At 41.4% G+C, this 25036-nt stretch overlaps 1 protein-coding gene across 2 annotated transcripts; it reads right to left on the bottom strand.

The window, feature by feature from the left end:
• Window positions 1-375: 375 nt before the first annotated feature.
• LOC142950896 (carbohydrate sulfotransferase 11-like) lies at window positions 376-16457 on the bottom strand. 2 transcript variants are annotated; one of them, XM_076092574.1, is made up of 4 exons: window positions 15931-16457; window positions 4281-4357; window positions 3921-4085; window positions 376-3553 (listed from the first exon to the last, which is right to left on the bottom strand). In XM_076092574.1, exons 1-4 carry the CDS (start codon window positions 16022-16024, stop codon window positions 2870-2872), a joined length of 1020 nt encoding a protein of 339 aa, XP_075948689.1. In that variant the 5' UTR covers window positions 16025-16457; the 3' UTR covers window positions 376-2869. The 2 variants fall into 2 exon arrangements, with proteins under 2 accessions (XP_075948689.1, XP_075948697.1); XM_076092582.1 differs by having other exon boundaries at window positions 3921-4082.
• Between the last annotated feature and the right edge of the window lie 8579 nt (window positions 16458-25036).

The raw sequence follows: 25036 nt of genomic DNA, 5'->3' as shown, positions 1-25036 counted from the left end.
ATTGAAAATTTCAGCAAAGCTTTGATTATGGATGTATTTGTTATTTGAGCCGACTTTCCCTTTCATATGACCAGTAGTAGAGCAGGGTCGTCCTTCAGTCAGAGGATCGGCGGTTCGATCCCCGGCTCCGCTAGTCCATGTCGTTGTATCCTTGGGCAAGACACTAAAATTGTTCCTGTAGCTGTGCCTGCGGTGTATGATTAGATAGTCCTGATGGGCAGGTAGCCCCTGTCATCAGTGTATGAATGGGTGAATGATGACGTAGTTTTAAAGCGCTTTGAGTGGTCGAAGGACTAGCGCTACACAAGTACAGTCCATTTACCTAAACTTTGTGATAAGAGAAAACAAACAAAAAATACCACACCCACTCAGAACTGCAGTTAAGGGATTGTATTTGTAAAAACTTCAAGGTAACCAGCCATCATCTTCACTTATCACATTCAGTTTTGTGGCACAAGTAAACTGGTGCATGAGAGATTCTTTCAGATTGTGCTCGGTTTGCTCTTGCACAATGACTCACCAGGTCACAGGTAGGTCTACAGAAATGGCTGGAGATGTCTGACTAGCGGTGTTTATTCACAGCAGCGTCTGGGCATTTGATTGGGCTGCATGTACGTTTCATCCCTTTGAAAGAACCAGCTGATTATTTGTATTCTGTATTTTCCAGGAAAGAAAGAAAAGGTCAAACATATTTTGCTCGGCATCATGAAGGGTGTGATCGGGTTTTGGCAAAGTCACATCTGCTTGCAAATTATGGCTTGAATCAGACTGCTCCAAAGGGGAGCATTAAAATGAAAACCCTGTAATCCACGGCAGCATCGATGGAAAAGAGAGAAATAAAATGTGGCAAAAGCATGATGGGACAAATGAAAGGCTTCAATAAAAGAGGAAATAACTTATAAAGACAGCTTTTTAGCACATTACAGATACTCACACACAGATATTGCACTTTTCAAAGCATTACTACAGACAAAGAAAGTGTCACTCTGACAATGTTCTTCAGCAAGAGGACATTTTATACAAAATAAATCTGGAGGAAATAGGAGATGAAAGAGATAAAGAGATGAGATTAGACAGTTTCCTGTTAGTTCCATGCAACTTGAAAAAAAATAAACAAGTGACATTCTCAAACCACAAAATTAGGTTGCAGATTTGACTGTTTCAATTGAAATTATGGAAACCTATTAGATGATTTCACACCTAGCTTCAATAATGGACTTATAGAGTACTCTACTGATTTACCATTACACTCGGCAGTTTAAAAAAAAGAATATATCGCTATCGTCTTTTTAATTCCACGCATTCTTCTTTGTCCAAACCTGGCCTACATTACCCGCTCAACTGCCAAGAGTCTGGTCAGAGATTCAGGGCCGTGTCATGTGTTGTAGAGGCTAAAGTAGCCTCAAGCCATTTGACCTTAACCAGAGGAGAGAGCTACAGAGGTCTGGTTAGCTCACTTCTTTCTAACTTAAAGTATTCAGTATTCAGTCCCAACCTACCCTGGCTCAAGTGCAATCTATCAGACGTTTTGCAGCTACCCCTCTGGAGCCACAAAAGGCTTTATAAAGCTCTTTTTCACATATACGGCAGGACTCCAAGACCTGTAAACAGACTGGTGTGTAAAATCTGTGGGAGTCCCCTTTAAAACCTGTATGCAGACATTTATTAAAACTGATACTTTCACAGTACAGGCCATTAATAAACATTTTCCTACATCAACCTCTGTATTATAAAATTCCCGACACATTTGCTGAACAAGGCTCTGCAGTGGAGATGCCGACGGTGGATTAACCTCTCCATGTGCCTGCATTTACGCTAACAAGGGGAGCTCTGACCAGGGGTAGTGCTGGGCTGGACCGAGCCCCGACCACAGCTATGTGGTTGTTTGTTCAGCCGACCTGCCCAGAGCTAAATACAGACAGTGATAGAGGACGGATGGCAACGAGCTTCCACTGGAATTAAGTGACTGCAAATTTTCTCTGGAAATGACTCTCGGTTATACATTTAAGATAATGTCAGCGAGTGCTGTGACAAGTTTAATAAGACAAGCCCAGGCAAAGGTTTTTGAGCTAAGGTTAAAGGGTAGGATGTGAAGATTTTTTTGATATTGTCTAGCATATTTGTATTTGGAATGAGTTTATGTGCAAAAGCCAACAGCGCAAGTAACTTTCCATGTGAAGAAGAAAAAGAAAAAGAGCAACACTTTCATATAGAATTCATTTTCACAAAAACATGAGACTAAATTCTTACTCGCACACCAACAATAAATACTTAATGCACTGACATACATAAATAAATGCCATCCAGAGATATGCTTTTGTGCTTTGATTGAATCTGCTGTGTTCAGTTTCACAGTCAGCACATTCAGCTGTATACCACCGATGCAAAAGGAGAACCTGCTCCTCACAAGTGTGACTTTAATGTATGGCTCATTAGTTCTCAGAAGAACAAGGGAAGACTGTTACTATATAGTAGGCATGGCAGAGATGTTGGTTAGGCATATTTACACTAACAGACAGCAAAACTAAGTCTAAGAAAGTTTGGTTTAATTTGACAAAGTCATTTCTAGGTGAGAAATGGTAAAATCAAGTGAATAAAAAATAAATACTGAGTTCTAAGTGAACCTAAGGGATCTGTTTGTAAAGACAGGTAATGTGTCAACTGCATTTTCAAACTGCTAAATGTAAAAAAAAAAGAATAAAAAAGACAGGCACCATTTTTGGTGTTTTTGTTGCAGGGTCATAGTGACGAGTCAGTGCTCGTGATGGACCACTCTGCGCATGCATGGAAATTGTCCATGGCAACCAAAAAGTGCAAAATGACCATCACACATCCATGGCACTGATGTCAATCCTCTTTTCTCTGCCCCTCATCGAGTCCTGAGGTACTCTGGTGTGGAGTAGTTGAAGAGCAGGAAGTCCATTCGATACAGGTTGAACAGTTTCTTCTGGTAGAAAGGACTGATATGCTTGAAGAAGCGTGCTGCCATGTTGCCGTCAGTTCTGGTGCTTTTACCAGATGTTGGAAATTGAAGTGTCCCGTCCACTCCAGCCAACCTGAGCACAGCCTCAGCGTCTGGCTCCAGAGTCTCATACTTCCCCACTACATCATAGTGGATCAGACAGGGGTGGCAGAGGGAGTGCACCCGCTCCCAGTGCTCGTTGAAAGGTTCCTCCCGTTGGGTCCGAGGGTCCACGAGATACTGGACAAACTCGGGGAAAGAAACGTCATTTCCCTTCTCCAGTGCTTCGTGCTCCGGATCGGGCCGGTTCCGGCTGATGATCTTGGTTCCGTAACGCTTGTGGAAAGCCGTGTTGTAGCTACGGGTGAACTTGTTACGGTAGGCGGACACCAGGCGCTCGAAGGGCTCCCGCACAAAGATGAATTTAAGGTAGCTACGAAGGCGTTGATTGATCTCGGGGACCGTGAACTCAGAAAGTGTGCGGAGGTTACCCGCTACGTGAGCCTCGTTTGCAGGGATGGCAAGGGGGTTGATGTAGCGGCCATCACTGGAGAGGACCATAAGGACACGCTTCCAATTGGTGCAGGCTACCTGGAAGTGAGAAAAGTGAGGAAATACACAAACATTCATAAATACTGGTGCTTTTATACACTGTAAGAAACATGCATATCAACAGTCTAGTCTATAAATACATCAACTGAATAAGAAGAATATTCTCGTCTTGGTGTAACAGAATTTTTCAAAGTCTGGCACTGTTGCCCGTCCCCCCCAAAAAGAAGCAAACTGCGCTCCTCACCCCCCTCCTTGTCAACAGGAATTTTGATTTTTCCACGGATTCAGTGAGTCAACAAATCAGCAGGCCAAACTTGCAACTGTACCCCTGCAGAGGTGCACCTCACAATTTGGAAACCTCTGGTCTAGAATATTAGCTGCGCTTCTTAATCTCATTGTAACCAACCTTGGGTACGTAGCAGTAAATAAGGCTGTGTTTATCATCCACAATGAGGTGTTTGAGATCCTCAGGTGAAAGCACTTGGCGCTTCCTTGTGTGGCTCAGACACGCCTGCTCCAACAGCTCCCTGCGGCCTTGGAGGGACCTCTGAGCTGCCAACAGCTCCAGCTTCTTGTAGGGATGTGATCAGGGCGATGCAGGACAAATGGCCGAGAGGGCCCGCGTGGGGGATTGCGGGAGGAAGAAGCAGAAATAGAAAAATGTAATTTAATTACACTGTTTCAAGAACAATATACAGGAATGTACAGCACAAAAACAAGGACAGAGTTTGGCAAACACATGTTGTATTTGTGTGTGCGTTTTCACCTGGTCTCCATTGTAGAGGGTCTGCAGTGGACTTCTCCTGCTTTTCCCTGGTCTGCTGTCCATCCTCTCAGCAGGTTCTACAGTTAGAAAGAACAATCCATGTGATAACAGCTGCATTTACTGATTGCCTATGTAGCAAAAAAACCCACTATTTAATAGAGGAATTCTGCTTCTATTTTCTTTCCATCGCTCCAGTTCCTTTCTAACTTTACAGGATTTATGTGAAAATGTGAAATGAACGTTGTCACCACTTATACAGTGAACATTTTAAAATCTTGTAATGAGAAACACTTTTTCACAGCATGTCATGCGTTTGACCAGAGGTTTAAATTACACTCTAAAGATGTCCATGTATTGGGAAGATCAGTCAGAGCCAACTTTCCGACACTCTTCTGGTTCTGCCTTTGTCATGACGTGATCCGCCCTCCTTTCATTTATAGATTCCATAGGAACAGAGTGTTCCTTCCAAACTAACTCTTACGTAACTTACATTTCTCCTTTTAGGTCTCTCTTTGCTCTAGCTGCACTTTTCTTTCACTTAATCTGTTCTTATTTAATTTGACTTTTACCCTTTTCGGAAATCTATCCACAGCAAATTAACTGGAGGACACAGTACAACAGAAAAGTGATTTGGAGAATACCCATTACCAATTTATTTACATAACACAACCAAACAATGATAAATATGCATCCCTGATTGTCTGTGGGTAAGAACCACGCCTGGCTGCATAACATGCACTTATAATGATGGAGCTGCTGGAGGCTCTGCACGTTCCAGAAAGTTGAGATATCTGGTGGTAGAGACCTTGTTATCGTCTCTCCTCCCTCCTCCAGCCTCTATAAACACATCTGCCTTCTACTTCCATCCCCCTCCCCCTCGGGCCTGATGGCAGTCAGTGTTTGGGTCTGCAGCTAATGGTACCGAGGGAGAAAAGTCATTTGTTTTGCACATGTGGCTCAAACATGCATTGGGTTGCTTTACATTTTGCACAATGCTGGAATGGGATGGAGGTGTGTCATGTGCTTTATGTATGTTAGCATGAGGGAATCTACTTGAAAGAGAACATATGGATTGATGGTGAAATACCAAACCATCATATGGAAAGCATATTAGTTGGCAAGAAAAATCAAGTTGACGGGCTATGCTGCAAGTATGGAACCCAGAAAGAGCCGGAGCCTTAGTCTCCCCACTGGTGCTATTCCTTCTGCTGGGTTCACATTAAGCAAATAAGTCTGAACTTTCACTGTTTTGAAATGTCACCCAAATGTAATAAATCTCTTCGTCAACTTGGGACTCTAGTCTCATAAAAAACACACAAACCACAATTTTTTTTTTTTTTACAAACTCTTAAATCATATCTGCTTCCTGTAATTTTGAGGAAACAAAAAAAAAAAAAAAAAAAAAAAGGAGAAGAGCAGCTGTACTGGTCGCTCGACTGCTGCAAATATAGTCAAACGTGTGGTAGAGGAGGATCTGAGATAGACCGTAAGACTGAGAATGCAGTGATGAAGCCTCTTCCCGTCCTTCCTCTTTGCCTAAGCTCACATGGATCATCAAAATCCTCAACTTCCTCTGGGTGCATGTGTGCCACATCATCTGATCACGCAGAGATTGACATCTAAGTCTTGCTGGACCATGTTGAAAGCTTAGCTTAATATTAGGGGTGGAACGGTACACGTGCTCTTCCCTCCATGGTTACAGGACGTTCGGTTCAGTATGCGACATCCTTTCGGCACGCCCCGTTACTGTCAAAATAGTCTATTAATGTCTACTACACGCACACAAGGAGCAGAAATTCTAGAGCGTTGGTTACCAAAAACGTTTTGGCAGCACACCAGTTATTGTCTTATGCTAGTCGGATTAGCCCGGCAAGTGGAAAACAATGGACAACAATTTGTGCCAAAATGTATGCTGACATTGTTCAACTGGAGTCGGGTTTACCTGTGGATGCACCTCAAACATTGAATTTACTATGGCATCACCTGAATGTGTCAATTAGCAGAATGAAACAAAGATAAACTGTACGGCGAGTCCTTCAACCTACAAAATGAGTACAGCCTCCTACTGCAGTATCAGACAGGGCCAAAGCAAACACATTCTCGCCCCAATGCCTCAAATACCGCAGCTTGGTCTTGAGCTTCCAACTCATAATGCTCCACATACCCCTGTAGCGTCAGTTTTAGCCATGTCAGGGACGGCTTGTCAATAAAAGGCTTGTTACATTCAGTCTTTTCAAAATAAACTTCACAGGAAGTTTAGGTTTCGGCAATAAAACCAATTAGTTAGGTGTAGGAAAAGAGGTTAGTTAACCTTAACTTCACTGACCAACGACTCACGTGACTATCAAGTGGCAAATGAGTCAAGTGACAAGCTAGTCCTGTGACTAACCACTGATATTTCGCACTGAACTAGTTTCACACGAGACACGAACATGAGTCTCCTGGACGAAAGTTCTGCTAGTTGTGACCCATCCACCACTGCTCTCGCTGCCCTGTGTGGACTATCTCGCTCTTTATACCACATCAGTTGCTGGGAGCGTGTAATAAGGACCGATGTGTATTGAGTTAGTTGCAAGCCCGGTGCACCGCATGCAAGCACCAAAGAGTGCCTCCACGTGTCCATACCGAACCGTGACCACAAAACCGAGGTGCATGCCAAACTATGAACTTTGCATACCGTTCTACCCCTGCTGGATATATGTACATACAAAAAGAATCTTAGGCTACGTATGAATATAGGACGCACAGTTACATCTTATTTATACATGCTATATTACATACATGATAAAGTATGTACTGTCTATGTATTGCACAGCACTCAGAGAGTCAAAGTTACAGTGTTGGATGTAATTTTGAGGAAGAGGAATGGTTATGAGAAGTCACAGAAACAGCACAAAGTATACCAGAGGTTTGAAAAATAAAGCCTCATCATGCATAGAAATCAGACAAGTTCAGCAAGTTCCAGGAAGAATTGAATAAAATGGATGAGGTGTCGAAGCTCTCAGTCAACAGCAGTGCAGTTCACATCTTAACAAGCTAAGCTGTCCACAAACTCAGGACGCTTCCTCGGGAAGTTGGAAAGTAGGTCAAGAGACACTTAGAGGCTCTGCTCATGTTAATGGTTTATTGTCCGTTTTCAAGTATAAACACTGCAGGATGGAGCGGAAACATGGGTGCTGGTGAGTATTCTTTATTGACAAAACTCTGGTTTCACTGGTGTCCGGGTTGTGTATACAAAATGAATACAAAGGGCCAAGTAACTTTATATTTGCCCCGAGAAAGTGTAGGGTAAAGATAATTTGCTAAAAACAGCGAAAAAAAGAGAGATTCACACCATTTGCCACTATGCCACTGCTTACCATAATAAGCAGTGGCATAGTGGGTATGATAATGAGTGTGATGCTGCTGCAGAGAGGTATAGGAGAGTGGAACGTTGCTAGGAATTGACACATGCCACTAGAAAGAGTCCGACCCTTTTCAATCTCTGCGTCACTCCACATCTTTACACTACCACAAAGTTTCTAAGCTTTTGTGCTCATGCTTTTTTAATTTAAGGTTTTTAATAACTTAGCATAGCACAAAGAGGCTAAATGTATTTATGATGTTAGAACATCTTCTACTTGATTTTCTTCGTACTCATGCTTACTGGTGAAACAGTGATCATTTGTGAATATGATTGGCTTTTTAATTCCTGTGGGGCTGCAGCAAAAAGACAACAACTATCTGGCTGGTGGGTTTAACCAGAGAATGTCACAAGGGTTTTATACAGACATTTTTATAGCTATTGCTTGCAGCATGACTCTAGGGATGGTTGGGCGATCCCACCACATTGATCCAGACTGTTATCTCAACAGTAATTGGATGGATTTCTGAGACGTATTGTACAGACATTCTCTGTCCCCCTAAAGAAGAAGCCTACTGACTCCGGTAATCGCCTGCCCTTTCATATATCACCATTACCAGTTTCGCCAAGACAAAATGACATTCACATCCGCCTCAGTTGTGCCGTGTTTAGTGCTACTTTGCTGATGTTAGCAACCTCACATGCTAAACTAAGATGTGACCGTGATGAATATTATACCAGCTAAACATCCCGTGTTAACATTGTGATGTTAGAACGCTGATGCTAGAAATGAGCTCAAAGCACCACTGTGTCCGAGTACAGTCTCGCAGAGCAGTTACATAATTATGGACACAACCTCTCAATGTGCGAGTGCATACATGGGTGTTAACCGGTAAGCATGTTGAGGGGCGGAGGGTGTCCTTGTATCTCCCTGACATGCCACTTGATTTGTAGGTCTGTACCTCTATAAACTTCACCACTATGCAGTTAAATCATCCTGCTGATCCTTTTCCTTTAATTTAAAAGAGCCTATAAAAAGGTATTTGTGTCTACTGGCACCACAAGACATGAGCCAGCCTAGATGTGCTCTTCCATTAACAGAGATATCTTTTGCTGTGTATAGAAAGTTAAACTCAGGAATGCTTTTCCTATCCTGTATAATGCATCAAAGCTTTAACTTGCTCTCCAACCATCAATGTTTTCTCTGTACAATAACAAGTACATTCAGAGGTTACTTCACTCTGATCATTACAAACCACATCTTTCTTTCTGTGCTCTATCACATGCACCAGAAATACCCACTTCCTCTCAGACCCGGGAAATGACACAACGCTGACAGTTAGTTAGCTAGAAGAGCGGAAAAGTCCCCAGTCTTACTGCGCACACCAAGCAGCCCCATGTTGGACTTGGGTTTGTCAGGTTTAACAGCCTGTCAGCGGTGTGAATCATATTTTCCTGTGAACGGACATTAGTCAGGAGTAGGCTGGGTAGTGGCATAGCCTAAGGTCCTAGCTGGATTAGCTTAGCTTCCATCTCGGCTCTCCTCCTGAGGTGGTCGACTCCGCTTTCGGTGATGTTGGGTTAGGCTGGTCTGGTGGTCGCAAGATGCCGCGGGCTGTGCTCGTCTTACGGTCCCGTAACACTTTAACCAATCCCCACGCTTCCTTCTCCGATGTTCATGAGTGCATCTCTGTCATATGCCAAACACTCCAGTAATAAACACGAAGAGAAAACCAATTTAAACAAAAATCTACATCTGCATCTACATGCGCTGCCCTTTAAGTGCTGATGTTTTATTCGAAGACAAACAGAGTTCCATTAAGTCTGAAACATTATAAACACAACACTCGCTTATAACTAATCAGTTGACAGGAAGTTAGTGACAAAGTTAGTTTCACTGTGTGTGGGCCCAATACATCAAAACATTTCAGTTGTTAATAATATCACTTAAACTTTTTTTTAATCAAGACAAATCTTTGTCTTTTGCGGTTGGCAGGTGAGCTTCTGTTTTTCTGAAAAAACTCTTCCCCTCTTTGATCATGATAAAAAGCACATGACTATAATAATATATTTACTTAAAGAGGTGAAATTACACTTCATTGTACTTGAAATGTGCCCTACGATGAACTGGCGACCTGTCCAGGGTGTACCCTGCCTTCGCCCAATGTCAGCTGGGATCGGCTCCAGCGCCCCGCGACCCTGAACAGGATAAGCGGTTTGGATAATGAATGAATGAATGTACTTGAAATAAATGCTTGTCTTTATGAGGGCCACGTAATGGAAGTTTCCATGAGCTGACAGAAAACCACAATGTATTTTGATTTCATTGGGTTGTATAAAAGTCTGTTTCAATGTAAAATGGAAAGTGACCGAATGTCACAAATGAAAACAACTGATGGCAGGAAAAGACAATGGGGTTGTCAGGAGTTACAGGGCTGCCAGACTTTCAGTGTTTGCTTTCAGTGCAGCTTGATTCAAAGGCGTAACACCATCCACGTGCTAAGAGCGGCACATGGTGGTAATTAGACCAACAACATGAGGTGCCTTTACGATCAGTGATATCCTTTATAGCGGGGATGGCAGTTCCTTTTGATCTCACTCTTGTGCTACATCCACACTAACAAGTTTCCGTTTAAAACGAAAACGATCTACGTCAACAAGTTTTATTCTTCAAACTTAGTTAAGATCAAATTTACTTTATGAACACTTACAAATCAAAGTTTTACTAATTATGGGTCAATAAATTTGGTGTTGTCTGTTCTCACACTCGTAGCTCTGCATTGATAAGAAAAGGAAAGTCCTCCATTTTGTGTCCATTGCCCTCCTCAAAGGCTCAAACCATGACTTCAAAAGTCCGCTCCGTAGGGGCTGATAGTGCCGCTGGACACGCCGCTCGCTAATTGCTCCAATAAGAGCTTGCTTTCTCCGCATGCAGGCAGTAGTAGCATTATAAAATGCAGAAATTGTTTAATTGTAGTAAAACATATGCGTTTTAAAATGGAAACGTAGTAGTGTGGATGTAGCCTTAGTCTTCATTTAAAGTTTTTTCAAACAAAACAACAACACAATCATTCCAGCAACAGATTTGCATGTTAGGGCCAGTATGATGGAAGCCAAAAGGGGATAAAGGGATCCTAGCACATCATTCTTGCAGATTTAGAGCTGGGAGATATGGAAAAAACATTTTATCGTGATTCTTTTTTTTTTTTTGTATCAGCAAATACTCACACTATAAATCAAGGCACTATTTCTGTTATCAAATATTCTCTTAAGCTTTAAAATTCCGCAGTAGTAGATTGAAGTGAAAAAGACTGCAAAGAGAAAATCTGTTTAAATAAATTATACAAAAACAATAAATCCAATATAAATATTTATAGCCCAGAAGCATGTTTCTTGGGTCTGTTATATTAACCCTTCATTTTTCAACCCATCTGTCTTTTGTTATTAAAAAAGCAATAGTATGTGTGATACACCACCAGTCTGTTTCATGTTGGACTTTAAGTAGCCTCCCCTGTTTGGGACCGTCTCACCCACCCTGTGGCCAAACAGGTCTTCAAGCAAAGTATCAGTGTGTTGTATGAGATATTTATCCACAGTCAGAGGATTACCTACTGTAGATGGCGGCCAGTTTGTAAAAACAGGCAGGAGTGCTAACACAAGAGTAAAGGAATACACTGCTGTGGAGAGGGTCATCAGCAGATTGTGTTTTAGTCAACTAAAAAAAAAAAACATGATCCGTTTCAGTGTACGCTTTCAAACAGCCCATTCAGATGGTGAGCTAAACTGAAAGTGAAACCAGAAAACGATTTAGAAGACAAAGCACGGTAGGGATATAAAGAAATAGACTTTCGATTACACCACACAGATTGTGGCAGAACAAATAGCCAGCAGGTGTAGCATAGCATGTGGTTGTCAGCATTGTGGGACGACCTCAATGGCAACACAACATGCTGTGTTCGTCTCACAACAGCTGCAGGTGATGTCCGAGTCAGATGATAAGCGGCAACGCGCATGCACGCTCATGCACGCTCATGCACACTCATGCACACTCATGCACACTCATGCACGCGCATAAAGTAGCGCTGGTGTGTTCAGTCACAGGATTACACGTTGTGTGTTCGGATGGGTGTGTGCGGAGGTGAACAAGTGTGATTGTGGGCAAATATATGTGTTCAATGACAAAGATTATCGTGTGTGTGTGTGTGTGTTTGTGTGTGTGTGTGTGTACGCTCCTCCAGCAGGTTTGAGTAAAACATGACAAGGTGAATTGTGCACCGACTCTGTGTGGGCAAGACACATCAGAGCAGGCCTTGGTGTTGCCTCCGTTTAGAGTTGAGAGGTGGGATCCATTACTGTCAGATGAACCAACCGAGTGGATTCTGCTTTTATGAATGTAGAAGATCAGTGATATCCAGCAAAAACAATCTTAAAACTCCTGGCATCCATACGTGGAAGTTTGTTTTTTTAATTCAGTTCCCATTGGAAACCTAAAACAGTGGCAGTTGGTGTAAAGGAGAACCAATACTTGAGAATATGATATTCAGATGCCCAAGGGCTTTTCAGCAGGATCGGACAAGTCATTATTGTCTCCTACAGCTGGGAAAGAGAGAGAAGAGTGTTCCCACCCTCTAGTATGTGAGGCCATGAAGCCCAGTAAATTAAGTGGAAATGTTGGAGAGGGGGAATGTACAGCAAACGAACACAGACTACATCAATTTAGAAATTATGAGTCTACCAAGAGTAAACCTGTAGACGCAAGTGCTGGTTCGGCTCAAGGGCAACATATGTCAGTTCAGATTCCAAGACATGATGCAAACAAAACACGACATCACAGCCATGTGATATCATAAAGTTATTGATCTTATCACAAGTATGACCATATGCTGCGTGTACAGGTTGATTAAACATGCATTTCTTTAGTTAAGCAGTGCTATATCATTAGCACAAGTGTGGATTTTCCTTACCTTGTACATGCTGACAAGTTCGCACATTTTGCAACAGTCTTCCATGCTGGGCTACGATACTTTGCTTTGGAGCATGTACGTTCAAACGACACGCACAACCTTGCTGAGTCAATGCAACCACATAAAAGGGAGTCTGAGAAGAAATAGAAACTGGGTGTTCATCTCTATTTTTGTTCAAATTACGATGTATCTAATAAGAGAGCCTGACTGGAAAAAGCACATGCTAGGGGATTTTACTCAGCATCTCTAAAGGGTTTTTACACTGGCTGGAGGGAAGATTTTTAGAGGAAATTAAACAATTAGGTTGCGATGGGAATGTTTCTAGAATCACTCAGCAAGCCTATTATTTCCCAAAATGCAGCTGTTACGTATCCGGCACATTGAATTTTATTGTTGATAAATTCAAATAAACTCCTGTAAAGCCTAAAGAAAGCAAGACGTGTTAAATATCTTAACAGGGATGAAAAGGGGGGGAATCACTTTTCCAATAAAGAAAGATCTGAAAATTCCATGTTTCGCATGATTTCCTCTTGCCCATCGGCTATAACTGTGTCAAAAGCCCACAGCAGGGGTCTATATTCATAACTTTAAATCCATGCATGAACAGATCCTGCTGCGATGCTGATTGATCCTTTAATGGGTGATGTGTTGGCCTGTACCACTGATACAGCATGAATCTGTCAAAAGTCAAAATCAAACAAAGCTCTCCAAGTTTCAATACACAGCAGTAAGTGGAGACTCAATTATCTGTCAAATTCTGACATTCGTTCAAGGATTAAGTAATCCTGGCAGTCGAGGGACCTCAACAATTCAAATCACATGATTAAAATGACTTACATAACGTTACCTGTGGTATGTTAGTTTACCAGAGATACATACACACTGGGACTCACGCCATACACATGGCTGTACCCGAGTATGCTCAAGTCTAGCTTTGGTTTAGCCTTCAGCACCATGCTACACATCGTTTATCTAGCCTCGGTGTCAATGAGCGCAGCATCTTTAACACCAATGATCTCATTTCAACAAAACATGAGGAAGAAGTTAAACTATCTCGCCCACAGGAACTGCAACTTCAGCTCAAAATCTGGCGACATACCTGAACTTAACCAACTCAAATTCCGAAAATAAATGAACAGTTAATAGAGCAACAAATCTGACATGACTCTACTAATGGGTTTATTATAGCACACTGGATAGCACACGTTTTCCTGAGTGCCAAAACCAAGGGAGTTGGCAGAGGAAGTCTGACAATACAAGCACAACAAGAATATGCACTGCGCTTCCTGTCTGATATAAAACGGTAAGCTTAATAAGGAGATGTGGTTATGAAGACAAGTGACCTCGAAACATGAGGATATTTTAAAATGACATTTAGAATGCCTGTGTTCAACTTACAAGTACGGGGAGTTCTTCATACTATAGGATTTTTGTAGCATTCATCTGTCTATGCACCAGTGGCAAGTATCATTGTCCTATTGGGGAGGAAGAGCTTTGTTTGCAATGAAGGTTTTATGAAAGCAGTGGAATTAGCAACAAACATGCTTCACATACAAGAGTGTATATTACTTTGTAACTCACAAGACTGACAGTTAACACAGTGCTACAATAATATAACGCCAACCACAGGGTTGTTCTCTTCAGTTCTAACCAATCTCTCCATCAACAATCAGGTAACGCTACTGGAATAAAACTCACATTTCTCATACCCTATATTCTGGTTGTTGGGTAAACATCAAACCACCACCATGCTAAATCACCCTTCTGATCACAGCTGTGCAGAGATCCCAACTGTGTGAAAAGTTGGCATATGAACACACTATGAAACACAATTAAAATCTTAAAAACTAATCTCATCTCACGAATAACTCTCCCAAATGGTTGAAATGTAATTTAAAACGAATACACGAGGAATAAATAAAGTAGAGTCGTGACGCATGCTGTGACAGGTTATTCTAGTTGAGGACCAGCTGCTTCCTTCTGTCTTGCTACACCTCACTGTGCTCCACTCCGACCGAAACAGAGTAGAAGTGGCAAATGAGAGGGAAGGGAAATAACCGGGATAGTACAGAACTAAACAAGACATTTGGTGGCGTTATTAAAATCTTCTCTGACTAGATAAACAATAATTAAGGAAGCCATGTGCTTTGTTGCCATCCTCTGAATTAGTCCTCTCTAGTGTGTGGCTCCTACGTGCTTTTCATGTGGCCCGCACGTCTACTAGACGGACTGTCGAGAAGACAAGCCCGAACAGGTCATGCTCTAAAGGTAATATACACCTAGCTGGTGGAAGGGAGTCAATGAGAGTGCTCGTGTATTTTTTTTAAACTGTAGCTTCAGCAACATGTGGCTTGTGTGTCTGCCACTAAAAGCCTTACATATATTCCACGTGTGGTGATCTATAAAGATGATTTACTACTTTGGTTGTGAACTGTTCCATCATGGGGAGTGTGCTGAGGCAATCCAGCTGTGCAATGGTGCTTTTTTAATGTTTTACTATTTCTTAATCATTATATTTCATAAACTATGACATCGGCAGATGCTCCATTATATATGCCTTGACGTGCATCTCGCCAAAGCTGTGAAAAGTCACCCAGTTCACCTCAATACTTTTCTATTTCAACAAAAAGCCACATTGATCTCTACCTCTCTTTTCTCCCCCTTTCCCTCTGACTCCTCTCCCTGGGGGTCTGAAGTCCCCTGTGGGCCAATGTGCCATTCAACGCCTAGAAGAGGCTAAGCCGAGGAGAGGAGAGGAAAGAGGAGAGGAAAGAGGAGAGGAAAGAGGAGAGGAGAGGAAGGTTAAAGCAGAGGAATGCCTGATTGGGGGGGGGGCGCCTGTAGGAGGGGGGCAGTCAAAACATTACACTGCTCACAGTGAGCTGATTCATACTTCATGTCTTACTTAATTTCATTCTCTCTCTGCACATGCTCTCCGTTTCACAACCACACACGTGTACCAATGATGCCAGTTTTGTCAAATGATTGAAGTAGACCTATTTAAAAGCCATGATGCTGCATTAAAGGGGCACACAAGACCACCACACTGCCGTCCACAAGTTTAGTTTACTCCTACCTTTCTATTTCTTTTGATAACCATGAATCCAAAGTGCCATTTTTCACTGCCATTATCAGCATTCAAGATACAAGTCTATAAAACACAACACCAAACAAGATATTATGTATATTACGTGCACGTGTAGCTTTTCTTCCTTTCTTTATGGTCACTGCACCCTAAGGGATATCTAATTAACACAGCATTGCTGTTGTGTTCAAATATAAATGCGTTACTTCAGCCGCATACCCTTACAACACGGTTAGTGTCGTGTGAGTGGGGTCTTACCTGGCTTGGTGATGCTCTGAAAGTAAAGCACGAGTACGAAGAGCGAGCCAAGGCACGTCCCCAGGAGCAGGCGTCCTCCTCGGGGCATCCCCATCTTGAAGCCCGGCTCTGCTGGCGGAGCCTCGACCCCTCGGAGCTGCTTCGACACGGTTCATGCGAGACCAGCGAGCGGAGGATGCGAGACTCTCCAAGGAATTAATAGCCTATTCATTAATAGCGAGAAAAAGACAACAGCCCATCCAGGAGGAGGAAAAAAAACAAAACTGTCGACTGTTGAACGACAGAGCAATCAGCCGTTCATTTCAACGTGAACCGCCCGCTCTGGTCTTTTGCCAGTTTTGTTTGGATAACGCTAACGTAATAATGATGAATAATTAAGTACGGTCATCTTATATAACAATTAATGTTCCGTTGATATGACAAACCCTGAAGCAAAATTAGTTTTGCTTCCTATAAGCTCTAGTTAGTTGTTGGTGGCGGCTAGAGTTTGTCGAAACGACTGTCGACAGCAAACACAAACTTTTTCTTCGCCAAACATGGACGGGGCACCGTGCCATGACGTCACAACCACCTCTCTCTCTCTCTCTCTCTCTCCTCGATTGCTGCATGCTGCCTTCGAGGGCTGTCGTAATATTAACAACGGGCTGAGAAAGTCGCCTTTTCAATGTGATGTACGCTCAGCGGCCAGGTGCTGTCTATAGCAAAGCACAAGCACCACTTTGTGGTTTAAAAAATGCAGTCATATTTCAAATGATAAAAAACGGTACCTTGTACTTAGGCTACATTTTGCTGACGGTACTCTCAGAAGCATGGGCTTACGAGGAGTACTTGAAAGCAGCATAACAGTCGTTCACAAAGATTTTAACATTGAATGCTGTAAGTACAGCATGTCCTATCTCATGAAACAACCCACAGTTAAATTACACTGGCATACAGGTTTTATGAAATTAATGGAGAAAAACGCAATTAATAAATTGCAGCCACATGAAACTTCCGGAACCCAGACTAATACACATTTAAAAAAATAGGCAGAAACTAAACAAACAAAACACACACAATATGGACAACAATTTGAGCTTACCTTACCAACTATTTGTGGTCCATGTGTTTTTTTCAGTCCCATCTGAACTAGCTATTTGCAAACCTAGAAGCTGCAGGGAAAAGCAGTGTGCTTCTGTTGTGTCATTGTTAGAAACTTAATATGGCTGCAGTACTGACCCAGTTCTTCTTGATTTGTGCACCATCATGCAGTATGAGATAATAGGCCTACTCACAATCACGCAACACAATCCATCCATTTTAATTTAATTGTACTGAAGATGTTTAATTCCAAAACATTTCACATTATGTAAAATACCAGGAGGCTACATTAGCAATTGCATGTATCATGTAGTTTATATGTATGCAAGACTGAAAAACTTTTCTTTTCTTTTCTTTAATAGTATTCTTCAACCTTTTTTTTTTTTTTACAAAGGTTGAAGGTTACATTCTTCAACTGAACCATCTGTACATGATCAAAATCCACTCTGCTAGACTTTCTAGACAAATTGCATTTTGGCTCCAGTTGTTTTCATACTAGAATCCCCTGGTATGATACCCTTCTGAACAAGAGCACATATGCACACCAAGTCTCTGAAGAGTAGTGCAGCATTGAACTCAAGCAAGGCTTTCTATCACATGCCATAACTACGGGGGGAAGTTTTCACGAATGGTATCACATTACAAATGGAAGATGATGACAAATAGGTAGGTCAAGTTAAGGGACAACTGAAAAGACAGATTTGGCCTGACGAATACAATGACATTAAATCAGTCAGAGAGTTGGATATTGTGTTGAGATTGTCTTAGTTGCTTATCCTTACAAAATCGACAGTAACAGTTTGTAAAGTTGATTGCTTTCACTTTCACACATTTAAATATTGAACATGTAAACTATTAAATTCAAGTTTGGCAATCAATTGTCAATTAATATGCATGTATTTTAAGTATATGTATTTGTTATGGTTATATATCGATGGAAAAAGAGGCATTTAGACCAAGATACCCACAGAGCGATTATATAAGATGGAAATATGACATTTCAAAAATATAAACGGCGTCAGCTTGTCGCCACAGAAGAAAATAAATTTTGTATCAATAACTTCCCTGTTGAGCTTTCATCAATGACATATTGGAGAGGACAGGATTGGACCTGATCAAAGTCTAAACGCGTGGCTACCATGTCATTCGCAGGTCATTACTGTGGCGTTGTCTGGTCTGGGTGTTGTCTGTGTTTTTGTCTTAGAACTCTAATCCTTTCACAATTTCACAATAATTGTAACATATTTAGTGGCCTAAAAATATCTTCTTCAGCATTCGGTTGTACTAAGCTCCACCCTCTTGTGTCACTTCTGGTTGCAACAAGATGGCTACAAATAACATGCTGAACTGGAGGCTTCCAAACCATAGCCCACAAACCAATGGGTGACATCACAGTGACTATGTCCACTGCTCATATACCGTCTATGGTTGAGAGTTGTGTGGTAAAAGCTAACATTGGCCCAAACAACCACATAATTTGCCAACTCGGTAATAACCAAGCCTCTCTCAAGTCTCAAGTCTGAGACCTTTTTGAAGTGTCTTCAAGAAGGAGGCATTGCATGTTGTAGGTCAGGCATGGGCAAACTACGGCCCGCGGGCCGGATACGGATACGGATACGGCCCGTTGGGCGTTTTAATACGGCCCGTCAAATATTGGTACAAAATTGTCCATATTATAATTAAGACTAGGGCTGGGTGGTATACCGGTTTTAATTTCCCGTATGATATGAATTAGTCACACACCATTATGCCGGTGCATAGCCTAAACAACTGCTGTCTGCTTTCAACAGGCAGCTAAATGTATTCTTTGCTGCTAATACACAGCGGTCAGCGCTAATTGTCTTATATGTATTGAGAGGGAACCCTAGTCATGGTCAACTTTATAACACAACAATTAACAACCCACAACTAATGCTCTTTAACAGAGAAAAACACAACAGCACACAACAGTCTGTGACACATAAACAATTTGTAACACTAATAATTGTACATTTATAAAATTTCACCGCCGAACTGCATGCTGGGTACAGCTCGCGAGCGAGCCTGCTTGCTAGCACAACAGTCTGCTAACAGCTGGGAGAGGCTCCGTCGCTCCACTTACGTTACATTAAAGAACCGGAGATGCACCGATAGAGTTTGACACATATGCAACGCTGATTACCGTGTAATATGTGTGGTATTTGTTATAAATGTACATTGGTGCAAAGAGGGTGATAATAAGCTGTACGCGGAGGGGCTTAGGACCCAGGGGAATGTAGGTGAAGGAAACAGGAAGAGACGTAAGACACGCCACACAAACAGCTGTTCACCGCTCGTCACGATCCTGTAGACCAGTGATTCTCAACTGGTGGTTCGTCGCGGACCCGTTTTCAGTGGGTCGCGGGACTTTGCTTTATGCAGCGGAGTTATTCACACTCCTTTCCAGCATTTACGGCACTTGTTCAGCGGTGCAGGAAAAACACCGACCAATGCGTTGTAAATCACGTCACGTGATGCAGTTTAGCCAATAAAATAAGGGTATTCTGATACGTTTCCTGACTGCAGTGAGATGCACCCACACCGTGATACAGGGGGGAGAGACGAGGAAAGACATTACAGAGCAGAACTCTGATAATGTTAGATGTGACAGTCAAACATTTGTATGATCCGGTCAAAGACTCAAACTGATAAAAAGACCACAGTCATTAACCTTTACACTAAAAGCACTGTGTCGAAAATGACTGCTTAATAATTAAGTGCATAATAAAATATGCATTAATGCGATAAAAAAATAAATACTGTGTAAGATCCCAGCTAACTGATGAACACCTCAGATCTGTTCTGAGAATTGCCACAACCAAACTGACACCAAATGTTGACGCACTGGTTAAAAAGGGTGACCAACAACACTGTTCCTGCTGAAATTAAATTGTACTTGTAATTTATATTAGTTCACACAAACACTCCATTCATCTGCTACTGGCCCGGCCCGTCTGTCAAATTTTAAAACTCAATGTGGCCCCCGAGCCAAAAAAGTTTGCCCACCCCTGGACTAGATTGTTTGAGAGTGAAAAAGTTGAGTAGTTTATTAATGTTCTCCACTGTCCTCAAGGACCTTGAACTGACACTTGAGCTCTGAAAAAGAGCCATTAAAGTGACTCATTTGGGAATGATTAAGAAACCAATGTCCTGATGTTGACAGGCTATCAAAATGTAAGTGACTGATATCATGAAAGTGTCATGAAAAGTGTCATGAAATGATTCATGACTTCCAACAGAAGTCATGAATATATATGTATACTATTCTTGTCCCAAAAAGTGCCATAAATATATGTTCCTCTATGTTTTGTCAACAATCTTTTGGATTTTGAATTTCTTTAATCCTGTCACTGTGTTAATGATAATGTGAACCCTTACAAATAACTACTATCTTCCAACTAACAAACCAGGATCCTAAATATTTTTCAACTCTCATTACCAAACAACAAAGGGGAGGGTCAAAATCACCATATCACCGAGAAATTTAAATGAACAAATCATAGCGAATGATTTTGTCATTCAGGAGCATCAATTGCAGGTAAATTAATCCAAGCTGGAAGGAATCATGACAATTGTTGTCATGTTTTCAAATGGGTACGTGTGTTGTTGGGCAAAGTGTCTCATAACAGAACGATCTATTGAACACAGAGCCAAACTGGCTACTATTGTAGATCATGATGATGTTATGCTCGCTGTAATTTATCACACAGCATTTTGAGGGTCATCATGTGCTTTACTTTGTTGCACACTGACTTGGGTTTATTTCATCTCACATGTGTGTAGTAGTGCAGAGTTGTGGAAACCAACATCTCCTCTTTTAGTGGATTTGTTGGTCAACTCCCAAACCACCAACATAAAAGCTCATTTGTGTTGCATTTCTTTTACTAAACACTGATCAGTTCAGTGGTTTAGTGAAGGTGTATGTATGTGTGTTCCAATAACCATACCTCCATTCTATTAATATGCCAGAAAAACATCTAGTATGTCCTAATACATAGTATATCAAATGCAGTTTGCCACAAATACCAGGATGTACTGCGTCTGGTCGCATTTTGCAGCACGCAAACAACTGGTGATGTCTGAGATGCCATATTTAATTCTGAGGAGAAAACACTGACTGGACAGATTGTTTTGTGTCTCTAATTCTGTGGTCCTGTGGGTCTAACTTCAAAGGAGTCAGATCCAAATATCTCAATAAGTCTTTGACCCAACCACTGCTTCAGCAATAGATTCCAATTCCACGTATTGATCATCTCTCCACTGTTTGCAGTTTAGTCTTTGTCATTGCCTCAACACATGCTGTTATTGGCATTTAGATATTGACAACTATGCTTTGATTGATTTGTGTTCCTGATAGCACAACAGTGTTCCTTTGACTTCCCTTTGCTCTTCCTCCTGAATTTATGATGAGCCGTGACAAATGACTTTACAAGGGATTACGTAGTTAAGATAATTGATTGATGGGTTGATTGATCCAGTCATTGACCTGGTGCACACCCAGAGGCCAAACCGCCTTGAAGTAAAGAAATACACAAGCAGATAGTTTCATTGGAACCCATTGAAGACTCGTCACCACAACCTCATTAGGAATATTTAATTTGACTGTATGTCTTTAGTTAGTTAGAGTTAGAAAACCTCCTGACCCCCCTCTTATACCTTTAATATTTGAATTCCGAGATGAAACACGGTGCAAAGTCATCAAACTGCCAGAAATGCTGTTGTAGGAAAGTAGATGATGCAAAAGCCATAATGTGAACAAGACTCATGAGACATTCTGTTTCTGTATTAGCCGGGGATAGAGTTAGAATTTATTTTGGACGTTAACACCACAGGCAAGAAGAAGAAAAACAAACGAAGGATGAGGGAGGGCAATTACTGACAAACAAATTAAAGAACATTAGAACGGTTTTCAGTGCGTAACACTGAAAATGTGCACAAACGCACAGAAAATGTAGACACGCACTGAAAACTAGTGTAAACGCATTGAAAATGTTTAAACCAGTTCTGAAAATGAGCACACAACCACTGAAAAAATGGGATGTATGCACTGAAAATGTAGACGTGCTGAAAACAGGAACATGTGCATTTAAAATGTTCACAAACGCACTGAAAACAAGCACACATGCACTGAAGAGGAGCACACCAAGCACACAGGAGAGAGCCTACCTCAGTGGGGAGGGGTATCTTAGTGTGTGCGTGTAAAATAATTTCGGTACGGCTGGAAGTTGTTGTAGTGTAACAGGAAGGCAGGTAAATCTAAAACTTCCGCTTGCAATGCATCGACTTCCGGACACATTGAAATTGGGAGGAAAGAAATATCTTCTGCATGCGCCGGAATTGTTCTTGTGTAGCAGAAAAGCCAGCATCCAGAGCGAAACTTGGATCTACATAGCTCTGTTCTGTCTTTTTTAAAGATGAAGACGCATTTATTACCATAAATTGTAATTGGCTGTTTGGCATGTGATCAGCTATTTGTTACTGCTAATATTGACCAAATTCATGACTTCTTCTTCAGTGTCGTGCACAGCATCCAATCTTTAGAATTTAAACCTTTAGCCAGACACTTCACTGCGATATGGCACCATACAAGGACTATCCATTCTAGATTGATGTGGTCCTTCGTGGTGAAATCCAAAAGACTGCTCAACTTTCTTAGAGTCATCACACAACTGAGTAAACAATCGGTAAAGATTACAATTATTTATGATTTAATTATGCTGCACGTTGCCGGTTGACAAGAGGTGTTCCGCTCGTGTTGAAGTCCAAGTGCAAAGTGAGGAATCAGAAAGTTCTGAGGCCTTAAGTAACCTCGGTCGGGTCTGTTTCCATGGCATTTAGTGACGAGCGTGCGTGCGATTGAGCAATACAGAGAGAGAGAAATGTTAACTTTTTCTCATGAGTATTTTGCTCCTTTTGTTTTGTTATAGGGAGCCAGGAGCAAATGGCTCAGTTCATCAAGCTGAGGGGGGAGACCGACGGCCTCTTCACCGGGGACAAACATTCAGCAACCGTAGTTTGGATTTAAGACATTAGTCCATTTGTAATATCTCCATTTGACCATCTTGTACTTAAGATTACAGTTACATTAGCTCATATCCTATATAAAGCCTTTACTAATAGGACAACCAGTAGAGAGGACAATACACTTCTGATTTGGTATTGTTGCTGTCACAGAGATGACAGTTGTGACTGTATTTATTTAAACCCACAATAAGACATCCATGTAAATGATTTGTGTGAATTTGTGTATATTCTGCTGTGTAAAATTTGTCAATCTTCGAAGTTTGCATACTTGTGTTAACATTATTGATAACGGTTTCTATTTTCATAATGTATATATACTATATATATATATGTGTGTATATAATATACAAACAGGCAAACAGGAAGTCCTGTAGATCAGACCGTCTCATTTCGGAGACCGCTCGGTCCGGCCTTCGCGGTCCTCAAAGAATGCGGCCGACGTGGGCCGCGAAGGCCGGGTCCTCCGAAGGATGCAGCCGCTGGATTGGGACAGAGCTATTGTCTTAAAATTTGTGACTGATAGAACTTCAGGGAAGTTAACGTTTGCAGTTTTTTCTTCTAACATGTGCTGTAAGACCTGCAGTTAGCGGTTAACTTCATTACCATTCTTTGATCTCAGATGGTTTTCTGTTTGTGGTGTTGGGATGGGCTGGAATGCCTGGCCCAGTGTGGAGACATCCCATATAAAACTGAAAGACAATGATAGGGCCCTAAAACATGCTACATAACATGAAGAGACCTTTTCTGGACATGAAGTCTTAATCATAAGCCTGTAAGGCCAGCCTATAATACACCAAGTGTACAACATAAGCTTGTTTCAGAATACCATATCAAATGAATTGCATCAGAGAAAAAAAAATATTCTAAAACATTTATCTAATTTGTCATTATACAGTACACTGTCTGCTGACCATGCTTTTCTATCACATTTCTTAATCACATCTCTCTCAAAGGGCTACACAATGCCAACATTACAACAACTGAAAATGACCCTCCCTCAATCTGCCCAAAAGTGAGAACAAGAAAAAAAACTCCCACAAAAACCTCATGACATGAACAACCTGGCTTGCACTTTCATGTTCACTGTGTAATGAGTGTGCTCCTTTTAAATGCATTCGACCCACTAATCTAGGAAACATCAATGCAACCAAAAGATTCCGCCTATGTAAACATCTTACATGTAAGGTTTCTGTGCTGCACATGTTACCATGATGACCTGGGTTCAAACACAATCTGCCTAAAGAGGGTTATAAATCCTGCACAAACCTCTAAAACAAACATGTCAATATACACGACTGTAGGTCTTTGATTCACATCTAAATAATTATATTAGAATGCACTTGTAACTGTATGAATAATGAAGATTATTGAAATGATGACACTTCCACTCTGTGATGGTTTGTCCGAGTGCTTCATCACAACAGCTGGCCTTATGTTCAGAGTATCTAAGAGCATCCTCGGGGTCATTGGTTCCCAATCATTTTTATTGTTGTGCAATAATATGAGGCAATGTATATATATATACGGTACACAGCAGTTCAGTTCAAGAGTGTTTTTTCCGAGTGATACAGGGATTTGACTTTTTCACTCCTGATACCTAAACTCTGCGTAACTGCCGATATCAAGTATCAATCTGATACCGGTGCTCTCCTTTAGCCTACCACAATTTAAAATCTGTAAACTGTGCCCTTAATTGGGATACTTTTTTCAAATTAACATGAATTAACTCATCACTTCCCGCAGGAAGTGATGAGTAACAGCAGTAGCTCAATGCATCAAAATTAGCTCACATCAGCAAATGAACAGAATTGGTCACATTTGGCTGATACCCGATCTGCTTAATGAAGTCAGTATCGATCCAATTCACTTCTCAAATGACTTTATTTATATAATTCAGAGGCCTGTTTTACACAGTTTTCTGCCCTTTTTCCCCCTAATAATCATCATGTGACACTTCGATTCATCTTGCAACCATTTGTTTGGG

The sequence above is a fragment of the Anarhichas minor genome, unplaced genomic scaffold, assembly GCF_050575085.1.
Source record: "Anarhichas minor isolate MPS153535 unplaced genomic scaffold, ASM5057508v1 ptg000003l, whole genome shotgun sequence".
NCBI classification, from domain to species: Eukaryota; Metazoa; Chordata; class Actinopteri; order Perciformes; family Anarhichadidae; genus Anarhichas; species Anarhichas minor.
The sequence above is the reverse complement of the archived record's forward strand: the minus strand, read 5'-3'. Positions and strand labels throughout refer to the sequence as shown.

Excerpts from the sequence above, each read along its gene's own strand:
- LOC142950896 (XM_076092574.1), bottom strand. The coding sequence starts at position 16,024 with ATGGGGATGCCCCGAGGAGGACGCCTGCTCCTGGGGACGTGCCTTGGC. Across the intron at positions 4,086-4,280 it reads CCCTCTACAATGGAGACCAG|AAGCTGGAGCTGTTGGCAGC; the intron begins GTGAAAACGCAC and ends CATCCCTACAAG. Across the intron at positions 3,554-3,920 it reads TTTACTGCTACGTACCCAAG|GTAGCCTGCACCAATTGGAA; the intron begins GTTGGTTACAAT and ends TCTCACTTCCAG.